Here is a 22580-nt window from a genome sequence, read left to right as displayed (position 1 = left end):
CTGGCTGGCTCAGATGGTAGAGCATGTGACTGACTCTTGATCTTGAGGTCATGAATTCAAGCTCCATGCTGGGCATAAAGCTTACCTAATTAAAAAATAAAAGTTAGGGACACCTGGGTGGTTCAGCTGGTTAAGTGTCTGCCTTCAGCTCAGGTCATGATCCAAAGGTCCTGTGAATAAGCCCAGTATCAGGCTCCCTGCTGAGTGGGGAGCTCCCTGCTCATTATCTCTGTCACAATCTCTATCTCTCTCTCAAATAAATAACTCATTAAAAATTTTTTTTACTTCCTTTCCAACTAGGGCCTGGCAGAATGGCTCCCGCAAAGAAGGGTGGCGAGAAGAAGGAGGGCCGTTCTGCCATCAACGAGGTAGTGACCAGAGAATACACCATCAACATTCTCACACGCATCCATGGAGTGGGTTTCAAGAAGCGTGCCCCTCGGGCACTCAAAGAGATCCAGAAATTTGCCATGAAGGAGATGGGAACTCCAGATGTGCACATTGACACCAGGCTCAACAAAGCTGTCTGGGCCAAAGGAATAAGGAATGTTCCATACCGTATCCATGTGCAGTTGTCCAGAAAACGTAACGAGGATGAAGATTCACCAAACAAGCTCTGCATGCTGGTTACCTACGTACCTGTCACCACTTTCAAAAATCTACAGACTGTTAATGTGGATCAGAACTAATCGCTGATTGTCAAATAAAGGTATAAAACTGCAAAAAAATTTTTTTTAATTAAAAAAAATTTTAAAGACAATTTAGACAAATCACTGTCAAACTTCAAACCACAGATCCACCAAGTTCAGAGAACACCAAGCAGAATAAATGACAAAAAAAAAAACTATACCTCAGCATATCATTTTAAACTACAGAAAATCAAAGATAAGGAAAAAACTCTGAGGGGTACTTGGATGGCTCAGGGGTTGAGTGTCTGCCTGCCTTTGGCTCAGGTCATGGTCCTAGAGTCCTGGGATCAAGTCCCATATCAGGCTCCCAGTAGACAGACTGTTTCTCCTTTTGCCTATGTCTCTACCTCACTCTTTGTGTCTCTCATGAATAAATGAAATCTAAAAAAAAAAACCTGAAAGAGGGAGGAAAAAACCTTACCTATAGAGGAACAAAGGAAGGAATTCAATGATATTTCCTCAGAAACCATGCAAGCAAGAAGAGTACACTGAAATACTTAAAATGTTGAGGGAAAAAAGTTCCAATCTAAAATTCTGTATCCTACAAAATTATCCTTCAAAAATGAAAAAGAAGGGGCATTTAGGTGTTCAATCTGTTAAGCATCTGACTCGATTTTAGTTCAGGTCACAATTTCAGGGTTGTGCATCAGGCTCTGTGAGGGCATGGAGCCTGGTTGGGATTCTCTCTCTCCCCCACTCCCTCTACCTTCACCCCTACACGCACACACTCTCTCTCTCTCTCTTAAAAAAAAAAAAAGTGAAAAAGCAAAGATCTTCTCAAACACTGAATTTGTTGCCAGTAGACCTGTCTTCCAAGAAATGTTAAAAGAAGTTCTTGAAAGAGAAGATAATATTCAGCAATTCAGATCTACATAAAGAAGACTACTGAATGTGAATATAATTTAAAAACTTTTATTTTTCTTATTCTTAATTGATCTAACAAACAGTTGTTCAAAATAATAATAGCAACAACATACTCAATTACGATATTAGGTTGTAAATGCATATTGCAAAATCCAACGTAACCACTAAAAAAAGTTAGGAAGGAAATATTGCTGATATGCTAAGGAAAAAAATAAAATCATGTAAAATGCTCCATTAAAACTATAAAAGGCAGAAAAAGAATAGAGACAAAAAGAAGCAAAAAACAAGGGTAACAAATAGAAACATAACAAATATGGCAGACATGAATCCAACTATATCAACAGTCATGCTGAATGTCAATGGTCTAAATGTACCAATTAAAAGACATATTTGGCAGAGTAGATTAAAAATAAGACCCAACTATATGTTTTCTACAAAAAAAATCCACTTTAAATATAAGTTAAACATAAATGGAGAAAAATTTAACATGCTACCACTAATCAGAAGAAAGCAGAAGTAGATATATTAATTTGAGACAGCAGACTTTAAAACAAGGAAATTATAAAGGATAAATAGGGCATTAAATAATGATAACAGAGTCAACTCCCCAAGAAGATTTAACAGTACTTATTATGTATATGCCTAACAACTATGTGTAACTGTGTTAAACTATGTAAAGCAAACTATGGGAGGCAAAAACTAATAGAATTGCAAAGATAAACAAGACCTTAACAACTATCAGAAATGGACCTAGTAGGCAGAAAATTAGCAAGGAACTGAGTTGACAGCTAAACTCAACATCATCATCAAACTACTATATATAATAGACTACTTTATCCAATAACAACAGAATGCAGATTCTTATCATGCTTACACAGAGCATTTGCCAGGACAGACCATATACTAGGCCATAAAACAGTCCTTAACAAATTTAAAATCGAAATCACACAATGTCTGCTCTCGGACCACAATGGAATTAAACTAGAAATCAATAAAAGAAAGATAGCTGGAAAATGTGAAAGATATGTGGAGACTTAACGCATTTTTAAGTAACACAAGAGTCAAAGGAGAAATCTCAAGAAAAAATAAAACATATTTTGAACTAAATAAAAAGGAAAACACAACTTATCAAAATTTGAGGGATGCTGGGATCCCTGGGTGGCACAGCGGTTTGGCGCCTGCCTTTGGCCCAGGGCGCGATCCTGGAGACCCGGGATCGAGTCCCATGTCAGGCTCCCGGTGCATGGAGCCTGCTTCTCCCTCTGCCTGTGTCTCTGCCTCTCTCTCTGTGTGTGTGACTATCATAAATAATAAATAAAAAAAAAAATTAAAAAAAAGAACAGTGAAAATACTCTGTATGATACCATAGATGGACACCTGTCATCCATTTGTCTAAACCTAAACAATGTACAAAATGAAAGGTGAACTCTAACTTCAACTGTGAACTTCGAGTGCTTATAATGTGTCAATGTAGGTTCAACAAATGTATCACTCTAGTGGGGTATAGAGATAATAGGAGACGCTATGCATATGTGGAGGAAATCACTATTATTTTTCCCGCCAATTTTGCTGTGAACCTAAAACTGCACTAAAAAAAATACAGTCTTAACAAAAAACCAAAAAGGGAAAGCAATAATGTTATAAGTTTTGCTGACTTTTATAATTAATCTCTGGAAAACAGGTTGCCATACCCCACTGTCATTGGCTCCGTATGCCACATTTTTTTTGTTTCTTCATGATTTCACTGTGATCTCAGGGATATAAAGACCTTTCTGGCTTAGCTCTAATAGTTTTTGGTATCCCAATTCCAAAATTCAAGAAGAAATAATGCGAATGGTCTAGATATTCAGCTCAGATTCAAATACCTGGTACTACTTTGGCTGGAGAAGGTGTATGGAATGGGAGGGAGCATATTAGGATCATAAGCTCCTTTTACCAAACCCTGCCCAATGGCATTTAAAATGATGTCTATTTTGGGGCAGCTTTTTAAGGAAAAGGTTATGGTCAAAAACATCAAGTAACAGCCATTCAAACTCAAAAGGAAAGGCAAATTTTGCTATTTTTTAACTCTCCAATATTTTAATTTAGAATTGAATTAACATAGAAATGAATATTCTTATATGTACTTCCCTATTACAAAGTTAATTACCTAATTATACTAAACATTTATTATTCTTATAATAAAAAAATTCCACAAGATAAAAAATTTTTTTAAGATTTTATTTGTTTATTCTTGAGAGACAGAGAGAGAGAGAGAGAGAGGCAGAGACACAGGCAGAGTGAGAAGCAGGCTCCCTGCAGGGAGCCCCATGCAGGACAGGAAGAACTCCACCTGGGGAAGTCTAGGAAAGTATTGGAAACCCACTGGGTAAAATCTTAAAGGGACATAAAATGTTGGTGGCTAAGTGTATATAAAAGTGAGAGAGAACAGATTTGGATAATGGTAGCAATATGGATAGAACATCACAGGTTGGAAAAGAGTAGTGGAATATTATGAAGTTGATGCCTGCAAACAGAGGTTGGAACCAAATTGACAAGGGCTTTGTTAAGAAAGAAAAGAAAAGAAAAGAAAAGAAAAGAAAAGAAAAGAAAAGAAAAGAAAAGAAAAGAAAAAAGGAAAGGAAAGGAAAGGAAAGGAAAGGAAAGGAAAGGAAAGGAAAGGAAAGGAAAGAAGAGAAGAGAAGAGAAAGGAAGGGAAAAAAGTTGAGAAATCCGAATTATATTGGAGGAGCCATCAGAGATTTTTAAGAGGCAACATTTGAAAGGATAGACTGCAGAGAAAAGCAGGAAGTATTATTTAATATAATAATAATTTAAAAAGAGGCATAAACTTTCTGAACACATCTAGTTGCTGAACCTGGTTCAAACATTTTGGTAGTTGTGTGACAACCTTCTTGACCTCTGTTTTATCTATTTTATATTGCAGTGCTATATGTGAAGATTGAGATAATGTATGTAATGTGGTTTGTCCAATGCTTAATAACTCAATATAATTGGAGATATATGAATCATTTACTATGTGTCACACAGTATTCTAAGATTTTTATATGTGTGGCATCATTTGACTCGCACAATAATCCTACAAGGCAGGTATTGTTTATCACTCCATTATACAGGTCAGGAATTTGAAACACAGGAAGGTAAAACAGCTTCCTTGGGTCACACAGCTACCAACTGGTGGAGATGGAATTCGAACTGAGGCAATCTGACTCCAGTTCCATGCCCTTAACAGTGTATCATTATGTATCTATAGGAAAGATCAAGCCAGTGCTCTTAAAAACTCTTGTCAAGGGGCGCCAAGGTGGAGCACTTGGTTGAGCTGCCAACTCTTGGTCTCCGGTGGTGGTGATCTCCTGGGTAGGGAGATCCAGCCCCTCCACAGGCTCTGTACTGGGCATGAAGTCTGCTTGGGACTTTCTTTCTTTCAAATAAACAAATAAATCTTTTAAAAAACAGAACCAAAACAAAACAAAACAAAAAAACTCTTGTCAAATGTTCTAACCTTCCAATTAAGTTTACAGATTCCTCCTCCTGCAGACTTAAGGGGCCCAGAATCTATGCGATTTGAAGTGTAGGAATCAGCACTTAAACCCTTCGAGATAATGTATACACATTAAAATTTGAAATTCGCTAATGATTTACGTAGAGAGAGCAGAAATTCAATGAAGAAAGTCCAAGTACGGGCAAGAAACAGATTAAAATGTAGAGACTATTTTTTTTTTTTTAATTACTATTTGCTGGTAGTTTCCATAAAATGAGAACAGCTGTCTGCAATTCTTAGGAAAGTACAGCTAATGCTTTTGCTGCAATCTCACACAAATATTTAAATCTCAACAATCAGAAATACTGAATACTTAAACCTATTTTTCCTGGCTAATAATGAAACAAAAGTTCACTAGCAGGGACGTGAGAGTAGGAGCAGACAGTAAAGGAAGAAGGAATGCCTAGTTTTTAAAAGATATTTGTGCAATTTCCATGGTATGATACCCTGGTGTTAAAATCTTAAAAGGAACATAAAGTATCAGTTCCTATAAAACAGCACACTATTAATCTGACAGTCTTCCATAAGGCAAAATAGAAAATCTCTATACATTTAAACTCATTTATATTTTAGCTGTAGCGTACGCATTTAAGCTGTTCCAGAAGGCAGACTTTGCTATGGGGTCAGACAATTTGATATTTGAGGCAGTTCATCACTAAAAATAAATACAACAAACAACAAAACAAAACCCGCCCGAGTCCCGGAAGCGTTGGTGGAGCGCTTCCACAAAGACCGCACAATGACCCAGCTGGCCAGCGAGAGGAGGAGGTGAAAAGGCCGACTCGTGCGACTCCCCAAACCTTACCCCTATTGTTAGGGAAAACCAAGACCTCCGGGGAGCACCGCGGTTCCTACAGGAGTCTCGGATTTTCGCGGCACAAGAAAAATCGTGAAAGAAAAATATCCGGGTTTTCAACACAAAGGATACTCAGATTTCAGTTTAAATCCCCACCGGGCATTTCGAAGACTGTCACTTCCCTAAGAGGAACTCTGGAGCCACGTACCGCGTCGCCTCGCTCTTAACCTGCCCCCAGCCTTCCATCTTTCATAAAGGAAGGTTCTCCTGCCTGCGGGAACGCTTTCGCAGTTAGACCCAAGTACTGTTACAGCTTCAGCGTTCCGAGTCGCATTGGCGGGAATACGAAACCGACCGGAAGGGCGGATTAAACGAGGCTTAACCTCGGGGCCGGGGGCGCCGAGGAGCCCTCGGTGCTCCGCGCTGGTCGTGGGCGCCCGCCCGGGAGACGCTTCCCAGCGCCCCGGGCGACTCCTCCACGTCTGCGAGCCCGGCTCCGCCACCCGACGTCCGCGAGGGCGCTCCGAGGCCTCCGCTACACGCTCCCGCCTCTCGAGCCCTGCCCCGTCCCACGTTCGAACTCTCTCCCTGGGAAACTCTATAGTTTCTTCCCGTTCCTCATCCACTCACCCAGGAGCGCCGGGCGGAGGTTCCCGAAAGGCCGTGTCACCTTGCCCTCCTTTCGCCGAGCCGCAAAGCCGACGGCGAGCAGCCCCATGCAACGGCCCACAAGATTCAAATTCGTCCACTTCCGCCTGCAATCCGGAAGGTGCGCTAAGCTCCGCCCCCCCGCGGTGGGAGCCGGCGGCGCCGGCGGCGCGGGCGGCGCGGGCGGCGCGGGAGGGGGAGGGGCCCCGCGACCCCCTCGACCCCCGCGACCCCCGCGACCCCCGCTCTGCCCCCGGGGGCGGGGGTCGCCTGTGCCGCGCCGCCTCCGCTGCAGTGTCCCTTGTCTGTGTGCTTCCTGGACAGGTCCCAGAGTCGGTGCTCCTGCCCGGTGACTGGAGAGGATCCCCTGGTTTCTGGAACGGACAGAGGCGCGCCGACGCCCGTCACTCCTTCAGGGACCCCTGACGCTTTTACCCCCCGCGCCGCTCTCGCGTGAACCACGGCTGCGGCGGAGGAAGCAGCAAACTCTGCGCAAACCTGCTTTCCCTGGACGCTCCTCGATCCCGGCGCAGTCGGGACGTCTGACCTCTGTCGCCCCCCCACCCCCCGTTTCGGGGAGACAAAAAGCCAAGGGCGCCAGGCACACTGGTTCGAACCACAGTCGAAGATGCGGGGTGGCGAACTCGTGCCTGGTCCCAGATAAAATACACGAGGGCAAGGAGGGCGGGTGTCGGAAAGCGACGAATCTTTGGGCCCCTCTGATAATAATCGAGACTGTTTTACGTGATTATTACGTAGTTGTCCTGGGAGACTCTGAGCACAACAGTGTCATTTTCCTTTCCCAACGACCGCTTCCGAAGGGACACATCTGGGAGCTCTAAGAAAGGAAAGGAGAGGTCGGATGTGTTTTAGCACCTCCCCCCCCCCCCCCCCCCCCCCAGGAAGCTAAACTACTCTGATTCTGAGGTGGCCACCGGATCATCCTCACATCTAATAGTACTGATTTAACTTAAAAACATCATTTCAAACCAAGCCAGAACGCCTTCAGCCTCTGTCAAGACTGCAATTTGAAAGATTAGATTTCTATGGATTTATCGTACGGATAATCCGACAGGAGAGAGTGTAAAGCTATTAACAAGCGTACTCTTTGAACAATAGAGAATAGGAAATAACCTGTGTCTCTCGATAAGAAAATGATTAAATGAGTTATGATACTTTAGGATCTAATACACTGACATTGTACAGGCGCTAAAAATAATGACGTATAGCGGTAGGTACTCAAATGAAATAATGAAAAAAAAAATCCACTGCAGAAGGACTCTACATTGTATCCTTTTCAAGTATGTGTACGGGCAGCCCCGGGTGGCTCAGCGGTTTAGCGCCGCCTTCAGCCCAGGGCGTGATCCTGGAGACTCGGGCTCCCTGCATGGAGCCTGCTTCTCCCTCTGCCTGTGTCTCTGGCCGCCCCCGCCTCCCCTCTGTGTATTCTCATGAATAAATAAAATCCTTAAAGAAAAAAAAAAAGTATGTGCATGGTATACAGAATTTCTAGATGGATAGTAAACTGTAAAAATTTATTTCTCTGGTAGATTGATGAATGGGGATGTGAAGAAGCTTTTTATTTTTTGCCTTTTAACCAGCTGAATTTTAAAAATAATAACGTGTTTTACTCTTGCAATTGTGTTTTGTAAATGAAGGTTGTTAGAAATCGAATGTATTCTAGATACAGTATCGTTTAATAAATGTATAAAGGTATAATGTTTGAATAGTCTGTGTCCATTCATTCATACATTCCTTCAACAATTATATGGTAATGGTTTGATCACACATTTTGTCATTCATGATATGTTGCATTATTTAATGTCGCCACACTTCTAATGTGGCCCCATTAAATATATTGCTCCTTCGGGTTCTTTCAAGGCGGAAAGGATGTCATGTATTTTCCTGTGTCTCTCATCATTCTTGGCACCTTCGCACCATTAAATTTCATCCCTCACATGAATGAAATTCTCAAGTTAATCAGCAAACGAAAGTTAAATACTCAAATTGCCCTTGAAAAGTCCCCAAGACAACTATAAAATATAATAAAAATATGATTTTTTATACAACTGTATAGGCATACGTTTTGTTTTGTTCTAATGTTTTATTTAAATGTTTGTCCTCTAAGTTTTCCTTACTCAGTTCTTCTTTTTGGACTCTCAATAAAGTCTTCAATTTCTTCCACCAAGATATTGATGATGGCAGCCCTGCCATCAGTCAGACCAGTGATACTGATTTCTCATCCCCAGTAGAAGGTCCCTTAAAGACACTGACATATTTTTTCCCATAGGACTAGCCAGGCTTGATTGTATAAATTGTCTATGGCTAGTGTTTATTGAGTGGAATATCAGGTTATTTGCACTTTTTAAACTGTTACTCCTTGCTCCCCTCACAAAGAGTGAATATAAATGAATTTGAATACAGGCAGTATTCAAGTAATGTTGTGGCATTTCATTAACAAATACCCACTGCAATAAATACCCACTGACTAAATCCAGGAACCTGAGTAACTGCAAACTTAACATTTTAAAGAAAATATTCCCTGCAAGATATATTTAAATCTAACAAATCTGGCCATCAAACCAGCATTCAGAGAGCTAAAAAAGTTTTAAATTCAGTAAAATGCATTGATATGAGTATTCCACCTACTAAAAGCTGCAAAAACTGAAGAAACACACAAAAAAGTCTTAGTTTCTGATAACCCCTCAGTAATCTGAACTGAGAACTGAATCCATAGAAAATTTTAATCATAGATAATATAACCTTCTCTTCCCTGCTTTCTTCCTTCTGTTCACTCCTCGTACTACAGACACAAGACAAAAACACCTTCTGGGACCAATGGTCATCAGTTCACCCACAAGAGCCTATACAAAAGTGCCTTGGCAGTAGAGCTCCTAGAACTTACTTTGAAAGGTTCTTATCACAAGCAACATTACTGACAAGAACAATAAAATACCTAGAAATAAATTTGTTTAAAGTATAGGATATGTAAAAAACATTGTCATTGGAAACAAGTGATTTTAATGTCTGCAAATGGAAGATAAATAAGAATGGTTTAGAATAAGATTAGCAGAGGCTGGGAGTAGGCAATGTGTCTTACTAGATAATAGAACTTCACAAAAAGCTACTATGATCAAGGAGTAGTAATGAAAAAATTAGCATAAAAAAGATAAATACATAGAGAATCCAGAAAAATTCAATTGTACATAGAATATTAATATAAAGGTGGCATTTCAGTGTAGTGGGTAAGGAATATTTTCACTCATAAATTAGCAAGAAATGACAATAACTGGCTATCTGGAAGATAAAAAGTTAGGCCTCTACCTTGTACCACAGGTAAATTCTACAAGAATTATAGGTTGAAATATAAAAAATGTAACAAAAATGTATTGGGTGAAAAATTAGAAGAATAACTAACTGTAGGTTAAAGAGATTTTTTTTAAAAAAGATTTTATTTATTTATTCATGAAAGACACACACACACACACACACACACACACACACACACAGAGGCAGAGACACAGGCAGAGGGAGAAGCAGGCTTCCTGCAGGGAGCCGGACTTGGGACTCGATCCCCAGTCTCCAGGATCACGCCCTGGACTGAAGGTGGCGCTAAACCACTGAGCCAGCGGGGCTGCCCTAAAGAGATTTCTTAAGGAAGGAAACTTAGAAGCCATAAAATAAAAGATGAGTAAGCCATGCCAAAATATGCCACTTTGGCATAAAAATTATTTTGAGCTGAAGGCATCTGAGAAGCAGACACAGGAAGAACTGTCTGCGTTCCGCCATCTAACAAAAGCAGGGCATAAATTTCCCTTTGTGGAGATGTTCCCCTCCTCTCTCCTACCAAAAGGAGAACATCCCTTAGCACTAGAGATGGAGATGACACTGAGGAGTCTGCATAAAAAAGTCTTACTAAATAACTTTTATCTACCATTAGTTTCCCCCATATATTTACCTTCCCTCAATTTACCACTCCTAGAAGCCCACACCCTTCTTCTTTTGTCTAGTTATTTCACAACTTACCACCCTTCATTAAAATAGTATATAAGCTCTCAAGCCTAACCACTTATTTGAGTTTTACATTTTTCCCTGGACCACTGTGCGTGTAACATTAAAAAGAAAACTTTTATGCCTTTAGTCTGTCTTTGCCAGTTTAATTTGCAGGACTCCAAGTTCTACCAAGAGGGCAGAGGAAAAATCTTTCCTCTCTCACAAATACAACACATGGCTATGTTAAACTCTAAAGTACTTAGTTGGCAGTTGGCAAGATTCACCATAAAACCTCAAAAGATAAATGAAAGAGTTGTGATAATATTTATGATACAGGGTTAACAACTCTAAACAATTTTTATAATTCAGTTATTTCAAAAAGTAATAAAAATGGGCAAAAGAAGTGACCAAGTAAAGAGAAAATGAGAAGGAGAAAAAACAAAATAACAAAAAGACCCTCAATGTTACTACTACACAACCAAAAACTAATTTTCCTTCCTTTGATTGGAAAAAATTTAAAAAGTCATAACATCCAATAATGAGAGGGTGTGGTGGTAAAATGTACATTCCTGCCATCATTACTACAACTCTTTTGAAAAATAACTCTTTGACCAAGTTTTCTCAACTTCGTGATTCTCTTATAGAGATAAACACGATAGTGTGTTTTGAGGCACTCCTAATTAGAAAAAACTGTCCATCAGGAAGGAGGTGATTGAAAGTTAGGGTACATCTATACTATCAAGAGACTTCACAAAGGTGTATTGCTTTGCCTCTTCAATTATTGCCTCCAAACTTTGGGCTACTGAACCCTCAAAAGTATATAAAGTGAAAATGAAGAATGACATTACTTAATTTAAAAAGTCATAATATTCTGCTCCGCAGTAATGCTGATAAACCTGGCCCTGCAAAATGGCATTCATTCTTACATTAGCATTCACCAAGAATTGACACACATTGCTGGACTAAATTGTCCTTTACAGCAGCTAATTCCTCCTCTGAGTTAGCCATATTGAACCTCTGATAATCCTTTCTGCCTTTCACATGAGTAATATTTCTTTCTTTCAAGATTTTATGTATTTGAGAGAGATAGATGGAGTGAGAATGAGAGAGAGAGAGAGAAAGAGAGCACTCATGTAGGGGGAGGGGCATAGAGAGAGGGAGAAGCAGATTTCCCACTGAGCAGGGAACCCACCAAAGGGAGGGGATCAATCCCAGAACCCTGAGATCATGACTTGAGCTGAAGGCAGCCACTTAACCGACTGAGCCATCCAGGTGCCCCAATTTTCTTGATCCTCATCTCCTACTCACACTTAAAGCAAACACTTGACCCAGACTTTTGGCAGACTCTGGTCTCCCCTTCTTATTCCCTGATAGATCCCTGAATATCTGTTCACCTTGAGGATAAATTTCTAGCTTTCGGCCCTTAAATCATTTCTTATTCATCCCTATCAATATTGTGCCTGGTTCCCAAGGTTACCTCACCTATTTCCCTTGACTAGTTACCGTCCCTGAGAACTTGGAATAAGACTTTTTATCAGCTCAAGTTTCCTGCTACTCAGAGCCCTACTAGAGTCATACAATGATAAGTATACTTCTAGAAGGGACCATTCAAAGAGTCTAATCAGGGGTGGCTTGGTGGCTCAGTCAGTTTAAGCACTGGCCTTCGGTTCAGGTCAGGATCTCGGAGTAATGGGATTGAGCCCTGTATTGGGCTCCCTGCTCAGCAGGGAGCTTCTCCCTCTCCCTCTGCAACCCCCCCCCCCCCACTCGTGCTCTCTCTCTCTTTCTCAAATGAATAAATAAAAAAATTTTTTCTAAAAAAGAGTCTAATCAAGGCCTACTCAGGTTCTTCAATAGGATACCTAGCCTAGAAACAGAGCATGGTTCTGTTTGGGTTAGGATAGGGAGGGAGGCAGGGAGAGGGAGTGTGGTTGGTAGGTAGGTAAGGGAGTAAGCAAACATAAAAAGGGTGTCACTTTTAAGTTTTCCAGTCTTGATTTCACACTTCTTTTTTCGACATCTTTTATTATGTCATTATAGACTTAGCTCTAATATCAATATACTGCTTTACCAAAAAGGTATTTCTTTTGGAAATTATGCTAGGAAAGCAACAAACTAGAACAGGTCCCATTTAGTCTCTCGGCAATTCTTTAGAACAGCACTGCTCAACACGAATGTTAGCCACAAATAGAGTTTTCAATTTTCTAGTAGCCACATTAAAAAAATAAAGAAGGAAACAGATGCAATTAACTAAAATAATTTATTTATTTAACTAAAATAATGTGTTTTATTAAATATTTATTTAAAATATTTTAACTTTAATATGTAATTGATAGAACCAATTAGCAATGAGATATTTTACATTCTCTTTTTTTTTTTTTTTTGGTGCTGAGTCTTCAAAATTGATAGAGAATTGACCTTTGAACAATATGGGTTTGAATTGTGCAGGTCCATTTATATGTGGATTTTTATTTTCAATAAATACAGTTATAGCATTCTAAATGTCTTTTCTCTTCCTTATGATTTTCTTTTTTTTTTTTCTTCTCTCCTGCGCCCGCCCCCCGCCCCCCGCCCCCCTTCCTTATGATTTTCTTAACACTTTTTTTCCTAGTTTACTTTATTGTAAGAATATAGTGTATAATATATACAATATATAAAATATGTGTTAATTGTTTATGTTATCAGTAAGGCTTCTGGTCAATAGTAGGTTATTAGTAGTTAAGTTTTTGGTGAGTCAAAAGTCATACATGGATTTTTGACTGCATGGGGAGGTCAGTGTCCCTAACCCCCACAGTGTTCAAGGGTCAACTCTATATTTTACATTTATATCACATCTTAATTGTACTAGTCCTATTTCAAGTGTTCATAACCACATGTGACTAGTGGTTTCTATATTGGCCAGGTTTAAAATATGTCACAATTAGTCCCTCTGAAGAATACAGGCTACCAAGAGACTCTATTTCCCAAATTCTATTTCTCTGACTTCTAACAAACATTTCAAAGTATGAAATAGAAGTAATTATCTTTTCCCCAACTAATTTTATATCTTAACTATTCCTACTCTACTTATGAGTAGGAGTATCTTATTACTTCTTCCATATATACCTCAGGTTTGTTGTTTTTACTTCCCTCTTTTGACCCTCTCTGTGCTCATTTTCCTTATCTGTTCTATAGGCTTTCTTCTATGATTCTCAGTAATATTCAAATACTTTGGAATATACTTATTTGTAAAACAAATTAGACCATTTCTAATGATCCCTTCTTGTGTACAAGTCATAATGAAAATACTGTACAAAATAAGTATTTGACCATTATTAGTGTATGACTGCATGATCAGGAAGTATTTATTAAGCATCTACTATGCTATCATCACTACTAATAAATTTCTGAATGGAGTTTTCACTGTGTACATTAAAAATATTCCTTATATTAGTTTTCCTGACCAGTCTTTTTACATCAATTTTTGAACTTGAATCAGCATACAGTTTAGGAGAAGTAGGCTGTTTGCTACCAAACAGAATTCTTTTTCTCAATGTCTCAGTCACATAAATGTTTTGATCTAAATTTTTAATCTAACTGTGGTTTGCTGTCTTTTAAGTCAAACACACCACCTCCTGGCAGCAGGAAGCACCACCCAAAACAGCAATTTCAGGTTTCTTGTTTCAGGGTTGTTTGGATAATAAGTAGGTTTATTAACAACAGTGATTTGGAATGATACCATTCCTGCTGGGTAACTGCATGATTTTAGCAAGAAGGGCTTGAAGTTTGCTTGTAGCCAGTATGAGACATGGTGTTCTAATATAGGTCAAAGTTATGATCTGTTTTGTTAATATTCTTTCTCTCCAGGTTGGGGTGTCAAATAGTTGTCTGGATTGCTTTTCATAGTTGCTGTCTTTTGGCTTGAAGTGTTTATATAGAAATCAGAGCCCTTTTCCAGTTACGAGTAATTCTACATGTAGGCACTCACATTGGTAATGCCATCCAGAATAAATCAAGTAATGAACAACATGTTTGAACTGAATCTTAAAAATTCTTGGATACAATTGCTGGCAATCAAAACTGTTTCAGTTTATTTTGTGTACTTTGATTTTTTTAATACCTCTCAGAATACTCTAGGGAAATGACTTCTCAAGTGCATTGATAAAGTGATTCAGTTATAATGAGCCGGATTCTCACCTGCGTGTTTTGATAGAAGAGGAAGAAAATTTCAAATTCTCACTAAGGTCCAGGGCACAGACTTGCCAGTTAGGAAGCAGCCACTTGCTTAAAGCCTAGCTTAGACCTTGATGGCTGGTCTTCAGGGAAAATTCTTCAAGTAGACCAATAGTACAGTGTTAAGAACTGGCCTATAGATCCAGAGAACCTGAGATTTAAATACTAGCACTGTTACTTACAAGCTAATTATGAAGAACCCAATCCTCTATGCATCACTATTGGCTCATAAAATGTAAATCATAGTAACTACCTCACAGATTTGTTGTAAACTTTACATGTGAGGATGTTTATAGGCAATTATGAGCAGGCAAAATAGGCATCTCATATAGTCAACATCCTCTTCCATCTCTTGGTGGCATGAAGCATGTCATGTCCAGTTCCTTTAGGTGGGTAGTCTACTTTGAGTTGTCCAGACTTTCCTCCCAAGTGGATCTTTACCTGGCTCCTCTCCTTTTCCCTCAGAGCCTATGATTAATTCCTCAGTGACTTGTTCTCTACTTTCTACCTTGGTAGCTAATATGAAAAATTTATTCTTGTTAATATAAAGAGCCAATGGATTCGTTTTAATAAACTACCTGTAGCTCATAAGGATAGTGAGAGATTTGTGGCTAGTCAGATACGATGTTTGGCATCTAAGTCTCCCTCTTCTTTTTCCCCATAGTTTGGGTTTACAAATCTGGTAACTTAGAAGCAGTTCACATCTTTTTTTTTTTTTTTTGGCATTTGTACAGTAATGGATATTAAACTTTAGTATGGGGGATCCCTGGGTGGCTCAGAGGCTTAGCGCCTGCCTTTGGCCCAGGGCGCGATCCTGGAGACCCGGGATCGAGTCCCTCGTTGGGCTCCCGGCATGGAGCCTGCTTCTCCCTCTGTCTGTGTCTCTGCCTCTCTTTCTCTCTCTATGTTTATCATAAAAATAAATAAATAAATCTTTAAAAAAATAAACTTTAGTATGTGGGCAGTGAATATAAAGGACAATCAGATTTCTCATAAATGAGATTAACTAATGAAAGGCATATGATTTGAAAAGAAAAAAGGAACTAGTATTTATTTAATACTTTCCACATTCCAAACACCGTAATAAAACTATTCAAAAGTTGATTTACTTAATCCTGACTAATAAAATAGGTAACAAAACTAGGTTTTAATGCAATTAAGTAATTTGCCCAAGGCCACAGTAGACAGAACTGGTATTTAACTCCAGCTCGTTTACATACGAAGATTGTTCTTTATGCATCACAGTATTTTAATTCATATACTCCATGAGAGATAGGACCAGCTGTAAGAAACCTGACATTAATCTAAAATAATCAACTAATAGTATAGCTTGACTTTTATGGGAAATCTGTTTACTTACCTGCACAATTATAGGACATTAATTTGGTAAAAGATCTTAGATATATCATCTATTCTCTACCCCTCAGCATGTAAAATCCTCCCAACTTTCTGGGCCTTAGGTAAAACATGTATTTAAGAGAATTGAGGGAAAAAGAAAGAGGTCCAGAATTCCTTTTGAGCAGATAGGGGAATCAGTTCTCAAATCAAGCTCCAGTTTTCTGCTCATTTAATTATCTAAATATTTCTTTTTCTAAGAGTGGCATCAATGTCTAAAATGAACCCTGATTGATGTCTGGCATCACTTTACCAAGGTACAGTCCCTACCCAAATTTCAGATAGTGACCAGTATGCTTTTATAGCACAAATTCCATACCAGTTGTTAAGGACCACTTGATGATCTTTTTTCTACTAAAATACTCACAGGAATTGTCAAATAGTGTGTAAACATCTCAGCATTGCTGGTATCAGGCAATGCTATCTGTAGTATAGGGATGCTTAGGTAGATTTAAAGCAGAAGAGAGGTAGTGTGTCTCATTTATAAAATCTGTGGCAGTCAGACAACCTTCAAATATACATTTTCTGCTCCTTAGAACTTTTTAAAGTTCTATTCCTCTAAATAATTGGCTATAAAAGCTAGCTCCTATGGAAGCACCCTGATTATTATTTTAGCTAAGATAGAAAACTCCATCTATCGTAGAGATGATATGATAGGGGATTTTATTTTATTTTTTTATTTTTTATTTTTTTTAATTGGGATTCAATTTGCCAACATATGGCATAACACCCAGTGCTCATCCCATCAAGTGCTGATAGGGGATTTTAGATTTATGACTATCTGGTCTATTATGTTGTTTACCATCTAAATATTCATCTAATGATTGAGTCCAGTTAGTTACCCAGGAACCCTGGATTTCCTTGATTCATTACAAGAAACTAGTGCCAAGAAATGCTGAGTGTCTCCCAAAATGTATACAAAATGTATACAGTAAGATTGTATGCTTTAGTCAATTCATGAGTAAATTGCAGCCAGGTGTTGGATTCATACCATTAAGTGACTAAAAGCACAAAAACTAATATTAAGAACAAGAGCTTTTAAAGAAAAATTAAAAAAAGGCATTTAGATAGGAAAGAAAGAAGTAAAACTTTATTTGCAGATAATATGATTGTCATAAAATTTCGAAGAAATCCACAAACAAGCAGCTAGAGCTAATACATGAGTTTAACAGGTTTTTGGATATACAATCAATATACAAAAATGAGTTGTATTTTTATATACTAGCAATGAACACTTGGAAATGGAAATCCATGAAATTATCTGGATTAGGTAATGGTTTTTGAGACTCAACACCAAAACACAAGTGATAAACAAAAAATTTGATAAACTGAACTTCATCATTTTTAAACACGTGCACTTCAAAGAATACCACTAACAAAGGTAAAAGACAAACCCACATGCTGGAAGAAAATATTTGCAAGTCATGTAACAATGACAAGGAACTTATATCCATAATATACTAAGAACATTTAACTCAACAATAAAACAACCCAATTAAAAGATAGACAAAAGATTTGAATGAACAGTTCTCAAAGAAAAATATACAAATGGTCAAAAAGCACATGAAAGAATGCTCAGCATCATTAAGCGGTAGGGACATGCCAATCAAAAACCAGAAAGAAGGGTGCTTGGGTGGCTCAGTTGGTTCAGCATCTGCCTTGGGCTTAGATCATGTTCTCGAGATCTTGGGATCAAGGCTCATATTGGGCTACCTGCTTAGTGAGGAGTCTGCTTTCCCTCTGCCTCTTCTCCCCACCACTCACACTCTCCAATAAATAATAAGGAAAATCTTCTAAAAAACCACAAAAGATATCACAAGAAATATAACCATTGGAATAGTGGTAAAAACAAACAAACAAACAAACAAGAAAACATAAAATAACTAGTGCTGGCAAAGTTGTGGAGAAAATAATGTAACTGTGTCCCAAGCAGCCTAGAGGTTGCCTCTAGCTTATAACTTGACTAATTAAAACTTCTTTTATTTTTTTTAGAACTTTTTTTTTTAAGATTTTATTTATTTATTCATGAAAGAAACAGAGAGAGAGAGAGAGAGAGAGAGAGAGAGAGAGAGGCAGAGACACAGGCCGAGGGAGAAGCAGGCTCCACACAGGGAGCCCGATGTGGGACTCGATCCTGGGACTCCAGGATCACACCCTGGGCCGAAGGCAGGCACCAAACCGCTGAGCCATCCAGGGATCCCCTATAACTTCTTTTAGATTTCAATAGAACACTGACTCTGGGGAAACAAGGAACACTAGCCACTGCTGCTAATGCCACCAATTGTTGGATCAGTCATCGAAAACCTTTGTCAGTATGATTATTCTAATCCTACCATTATTTCTGTATATAATCTCACTCATGTACCCCCTCACACAATAGATTTACAGAAATCTGCTTCCTGTGTCACTTAACTGGGCCCATCTAGTAACCCACCACCCAGAAGTCCTGTTTCTTCCTTACTCAATCCCTCATCAAACATCTTGTTCAAAGCAGTAGTGAAGTCCCCATAAGCTTACAAATTTCTATTGGCCAAACAGAATCCCTAAATTAATTACCCATGTAAAAATTCTACTGCTAACGGTCTTTGCAGAACCACCCTCTCTAAGCTATTTTATTAAGAAGCGCTTGAACTACTCAGATGGAGATTATCAGACCCCCATTTGTAACATAATACTTCAGTAAAGAATATTCCCTAGGATTTGGGGAAATTAACTGCCTGTCAGCTAAGAAGGAGGAAGTAAACTCCCCACACAAAATCCTGGTTCCAAAATTTAACACCTACTATGCCTTAACACCTTTTCAGCTGTAGGGATAATAAGAGGACTCCATGGGCTATGGTTGTTTGAACAGTTGGACAATGGGAGGCTGTGCTTGCTAGGCTTTCTTCTCACTCCTTTCTCAGTCCATGATAAGTCTAAAATTGCCTGTTGGACTAGCTCTTTCAGATTATTCATCCAGAACATTTGGGACCTCCCTGGGGAAATACTAGATGGAGATGAATATTCTGTTGGGTATACTTTGCTCTCCTAGTGGGGAGTTACAATTCATAAACATGTGTTAGGAAGTTTGTCTATTAGGTATTAAGGAGGGCACTTGATATAATGAGCACTGGGTTATATGCAACTAATGAATTACTAAATTCTACCCCTGAAACTAATAATACATTATATGTTAATTAAATTGAATTTAAATTAGAAATCAAGAAAAAAGAAAATTTGTTTACTACTAACAAAAAAATTGGGATCCCTGGGTGGCGCAGCGGTTTGGCGCCTGCCTTTGGCCCAAGGCGCGATCCTGGAGACCCGGGATCGAATCCCACGTTGGGCTCCCGGTGCATGGAGCCTGCTTCTCCCTCTGCCTGTGTCTCTGCCTCTCTCTCTCTCTCTCTGTATGACTATCATAGATAAATAAAAAAAAATTAAAAAAATTAACTCTCTTATCATCCTGCAAAAATCTTTGGACTCCTTGGTTAAAGTGGTACTAGACAACAAAATACCCTTAGACTATTTTAGCAGAACAAGGAGGTACATGTGTAGTGGCAAACTCTTCCTGCTGTACTTACAATAACACCGCCACACAGGTTAAAACTAGTAGACAAAATTAGACAGCAGGTCACTTGTTTGCAGCAGAGCTTAGACCATCACACCCCTCTGCTTTGTGGGAGTTAAGACTGGTATACTGGCCTATTTTCTTGGACATGCTCTAGTATCAGATCTATTTTAGAGGGAATAATAAAGATGGGTCTTAGAATATTACCAATACTTATTAGAATATACTTAGTGGCAAAACTAATAATGTTATTTGCCAACAGATTATGCAAAAAGAGTCCAAAGTGTTATATAATTACTACCTCTGATATACTCCCCCTTTAAAACAAGGGACCAAGACTTATATCTTACACCATGTCAAGATCTTTGATTCTAAAATCCCTTCTATGTCCAGATTCAACTTGAATTCTATTCTATAGCTGCCCATATTCCATAGAAACAAAATGAAGGAATGACAATGGGGATTTGTACCTGTGTCCCAAGCATCCTAAAGGCTACATATCTCTAATTTACTGATCTGTGGTACTTAGCTTATAAGTTGGCTAATTATATATAGCCTCTTGGAGATTTCAATAGAAAACGGACTCTGGGAAACAAGAAACCAGAGGTTCCTAGAAGATCAAGCTTGACCATGCTATAAAATAACCTTCCCTGATACCAGCAAATTTGCTTGAGATCGTATCAAGAATGATTAACCACTATACCACTGCTTCCCCTGAATGTGAACGCTTACTACTTCACCGTATCTCCCCTTAAAAAGTACCTGCTTGGTCTAGAACTTTAGAGACGATCTTTGTTCATTTCTTTTTTTTTTTCCTTTTTTTTTTTAAATTTTTATTTATTTATGATAGTCACAGAGAGAGGGAGGCAGGAGCTCTCTCCTCCCATGCCAGGAGCCCGACGTGGGATTCGATCCCGGGTCTCCAGGATCGCGCCCTGGGCCAAAGGCAGGCACCAAACCGCTGCGCCACCCAGGGAACCCTGGAGATGATCTTTGGACTTTAATCTGCAACCTTCCCAGATTGCTGGCCTCCTGAATAAAGCAACCTTTCCTTTCTAACCAACACTAGTCTCTGGAGTATTGGGTGTTCAGGGACAAGAAGCTGAGTTTGGGTTTAGGTAATATTAGAACCCTTATGCATTGCTGGTGGGAATGCAAAATGGTGCAGACTCTTCAGAAAAACAGTTTGGCAGTCTCTTACAGTGTCAAACAGAGTTATTATACGATCCAACAAAATTACCCCTAGGAGTTTCCATAATAGAAATGAAGTATGAGTACTCACACTGAGACTTGTACACAAATGTTCATGGCAGGATTATTCATAATTACCAAAATGTAATACCAATTGTTGAATGGATAAACAAACTTTAGTGTATCCACACAAAGAATACTATTTAGCAATTAAAAGGAATGGGGTGCAGATACATGCTATAACATGGATGAGTTTCAAAAGGCATTATATTCAGTGGAAGAAATAACATATAAAAGATCATACGTTGTATGATTCCATTTACATGAAATGTCCAGAAAAGACCAATCTATAGAGAGACAGAAAGTGATCAGTGATTGTCTGGAGCTGTCAGGAGGAGATGGGGATTGACTGCTAATGGGCACAAGTTTTTGTTTGAGTGATCAGAATATCCTAAAATTAGATTGTAGGGATTTTTGTACCAGTCTCTAAACACAATAACTGCCATTGCATTGTAGACCTATCATGAATGAATTTGTGGTATGTAAATTACCATAAATTACATATCTGTAAAGCTACTTTAAAAAATTGTAACTTTTGTCTTTTTGGATAAGAGTTTCCTGGAAAAATAAGTCATGTCAATAAAGACAAAGGAATAATAAAGTTTTGTTAGTGAAGACAGCAGAATAGTAAAGCCAATGTATGCAGACGGTTAACTTATGGGGTTTACAGTTTCAGTTTTTAAAACCAATATATACATATATTTCAATCATACACACATCAGAGTGTTAAAACTGCAATGCAAAAAATAAAATATAGTGTGTGATAGAGTGAATGGGTGGCTATTCTAGGTGTAGCATTCAGAGAAGAATTTTATGAAAACATTTTTTTAAAAAAAGATTTTATTTATTCATGACAGACCCCACAGAAAGAGGCAGAGACACAGGCAGAGGGAGAAGCAGACTCCATGCAGGGAGCCGGATGTGGGACTCGATCCCGAATCCTGGGATCACGCCCTGAGCCAAAGACAGACGTTCAACTGTTGAGCCACCCAGGTGCCCCATGAAAACACCTTTTATTTTTTTATTTTACTTACAAAACCAGAGATATTAATGCCAAAATGGAGCCAGCCTTGTGAATATGGAGGTCGGAGTGGGTGGAAGAATGGGAAGAGCATTTCAGTAAAGGAAACAGCTAATGCAATCAGGGGGTTCTTTGTTAGTTAATATTTCTCTAAGGCCTTAAATGAGCTCTTCAATTTCATCTCTCTAGACATCAGAACAACGCATCTCCTGCCAGTGCTCTGCAAACTCTTGAATTTACTGATCTTTCTTTAACTTTTAAAAAACATCTTTATTGAGGTATATATATATATATCATAAAATTCACCCATGTTAGGTGTACAATGTAGTGATAGTGTATTTACAGATTTGTTTAAACATCATCATAATCCAATTTTGATGACCTCAAAAAGAAACCCTGTAAATAATGTGACTCCTTTTTATTCTTCTCTCCTTTTCTTCTTTTTTTTCTCTCTCTCTCATCAACCAAAGGTTGGTAAAAACTCTTTCACTCTTCTGCATTGGTCCATGGACCAGTAGTTAGGAGCCACTATTTTATAGCAGGTTCCAACACTAAAATTTTGTGATTCTCTGACTCATCCATTCTTTCATTGTGCTTTTTTTCTTTCCTGAATTTCCTAA

General features: G+C 38.7%; 2 protein-coding genes and 1 long non-coding RNA gene across 10 annotated transcripts in view; 2 read left to right on the top strand and 1 right to left on the bottom strand.

Moving 5' to 3' along the window:
* The window catches only part of LOC140639771 (large ribosomal subunit protein eL31-like), a 32099-nt gene extending 31338 nt beyond the window's left edge, over window positions 1-761 (top strand). For all 3 annotated transcript variants that reach the window (XM_072838125.1, XM_072838123.1, XM_072838124.1), the window contains exon 2: window positions 301-761. In XM_072838125.1, the coding sequence (XP_072694226.1) occupies window positions 312-689 (378 nt within the window). In that variant the 5' untranslated portion in view covers window positions 301-311 and the 3' untranslated portion in view covers window positions 690-761. The remainder of the gene's footprint in view (window positions 1-300) is intronic.
* The window catches only part of G2E3 (G2/M-phase specific E3 ubiquitin protein ligase), a 54566-nt gene extending 47896 nt beyond the window's left edge, over window positions 1-6670 (bottom strand). For 2 of the 6 annotated variants that reach the window (XM_072838108.1, XM_072838113.1), the window contains exon 1: window positions 6521-6652. Coding sequence is in view for 2 of the 6 variants with exons in the window: in XM_072838110.1 (XP_072694211.1) it covers window positions 6521-6608 (88 nt within the window). In the remaining 4 variants the exon portion in view is untranslated. Of the gene's footprint in view, window positions 1-6098; window positions 6233-6520 lie in introns of those variants that run through there. The other 4 variants (XM_072838112.1, XM_072838110.1, XM_072838109.1 and 1 more) reach the window with 4 other exon arrangements.
* LOC140639772 (uncharacterized) lies at window positions 1747-8326 on the top strand. The gene is made up of 2 exons (XR_012036402.1): window positions 1747-6659; window positions 6863-8326. It is a non-coding gene; the product is annotated as an uncharacterized lncRNA (long non-coding RNA).
* Window positions 8327-22580: the final 14254 nt, after the last annotated feature.

Source organism: Canis lupus, chromosome 9, assembly GCF_048164855.1.
Source record: "Canis lupus baileyi chromosome 9, mCanLup2.hap1, whole genome shotgun sequence".
NCBI lineage: Eukaryota > Metazoa > Chordata > Mammalia > Carnivora > Canidae > Canis > Canis lupus.
The sequence above is the reverse complement of the archived record's forward strand: the minus strand, read 5'-3'. Positions and strand labels throughout refer to the sequence as shown.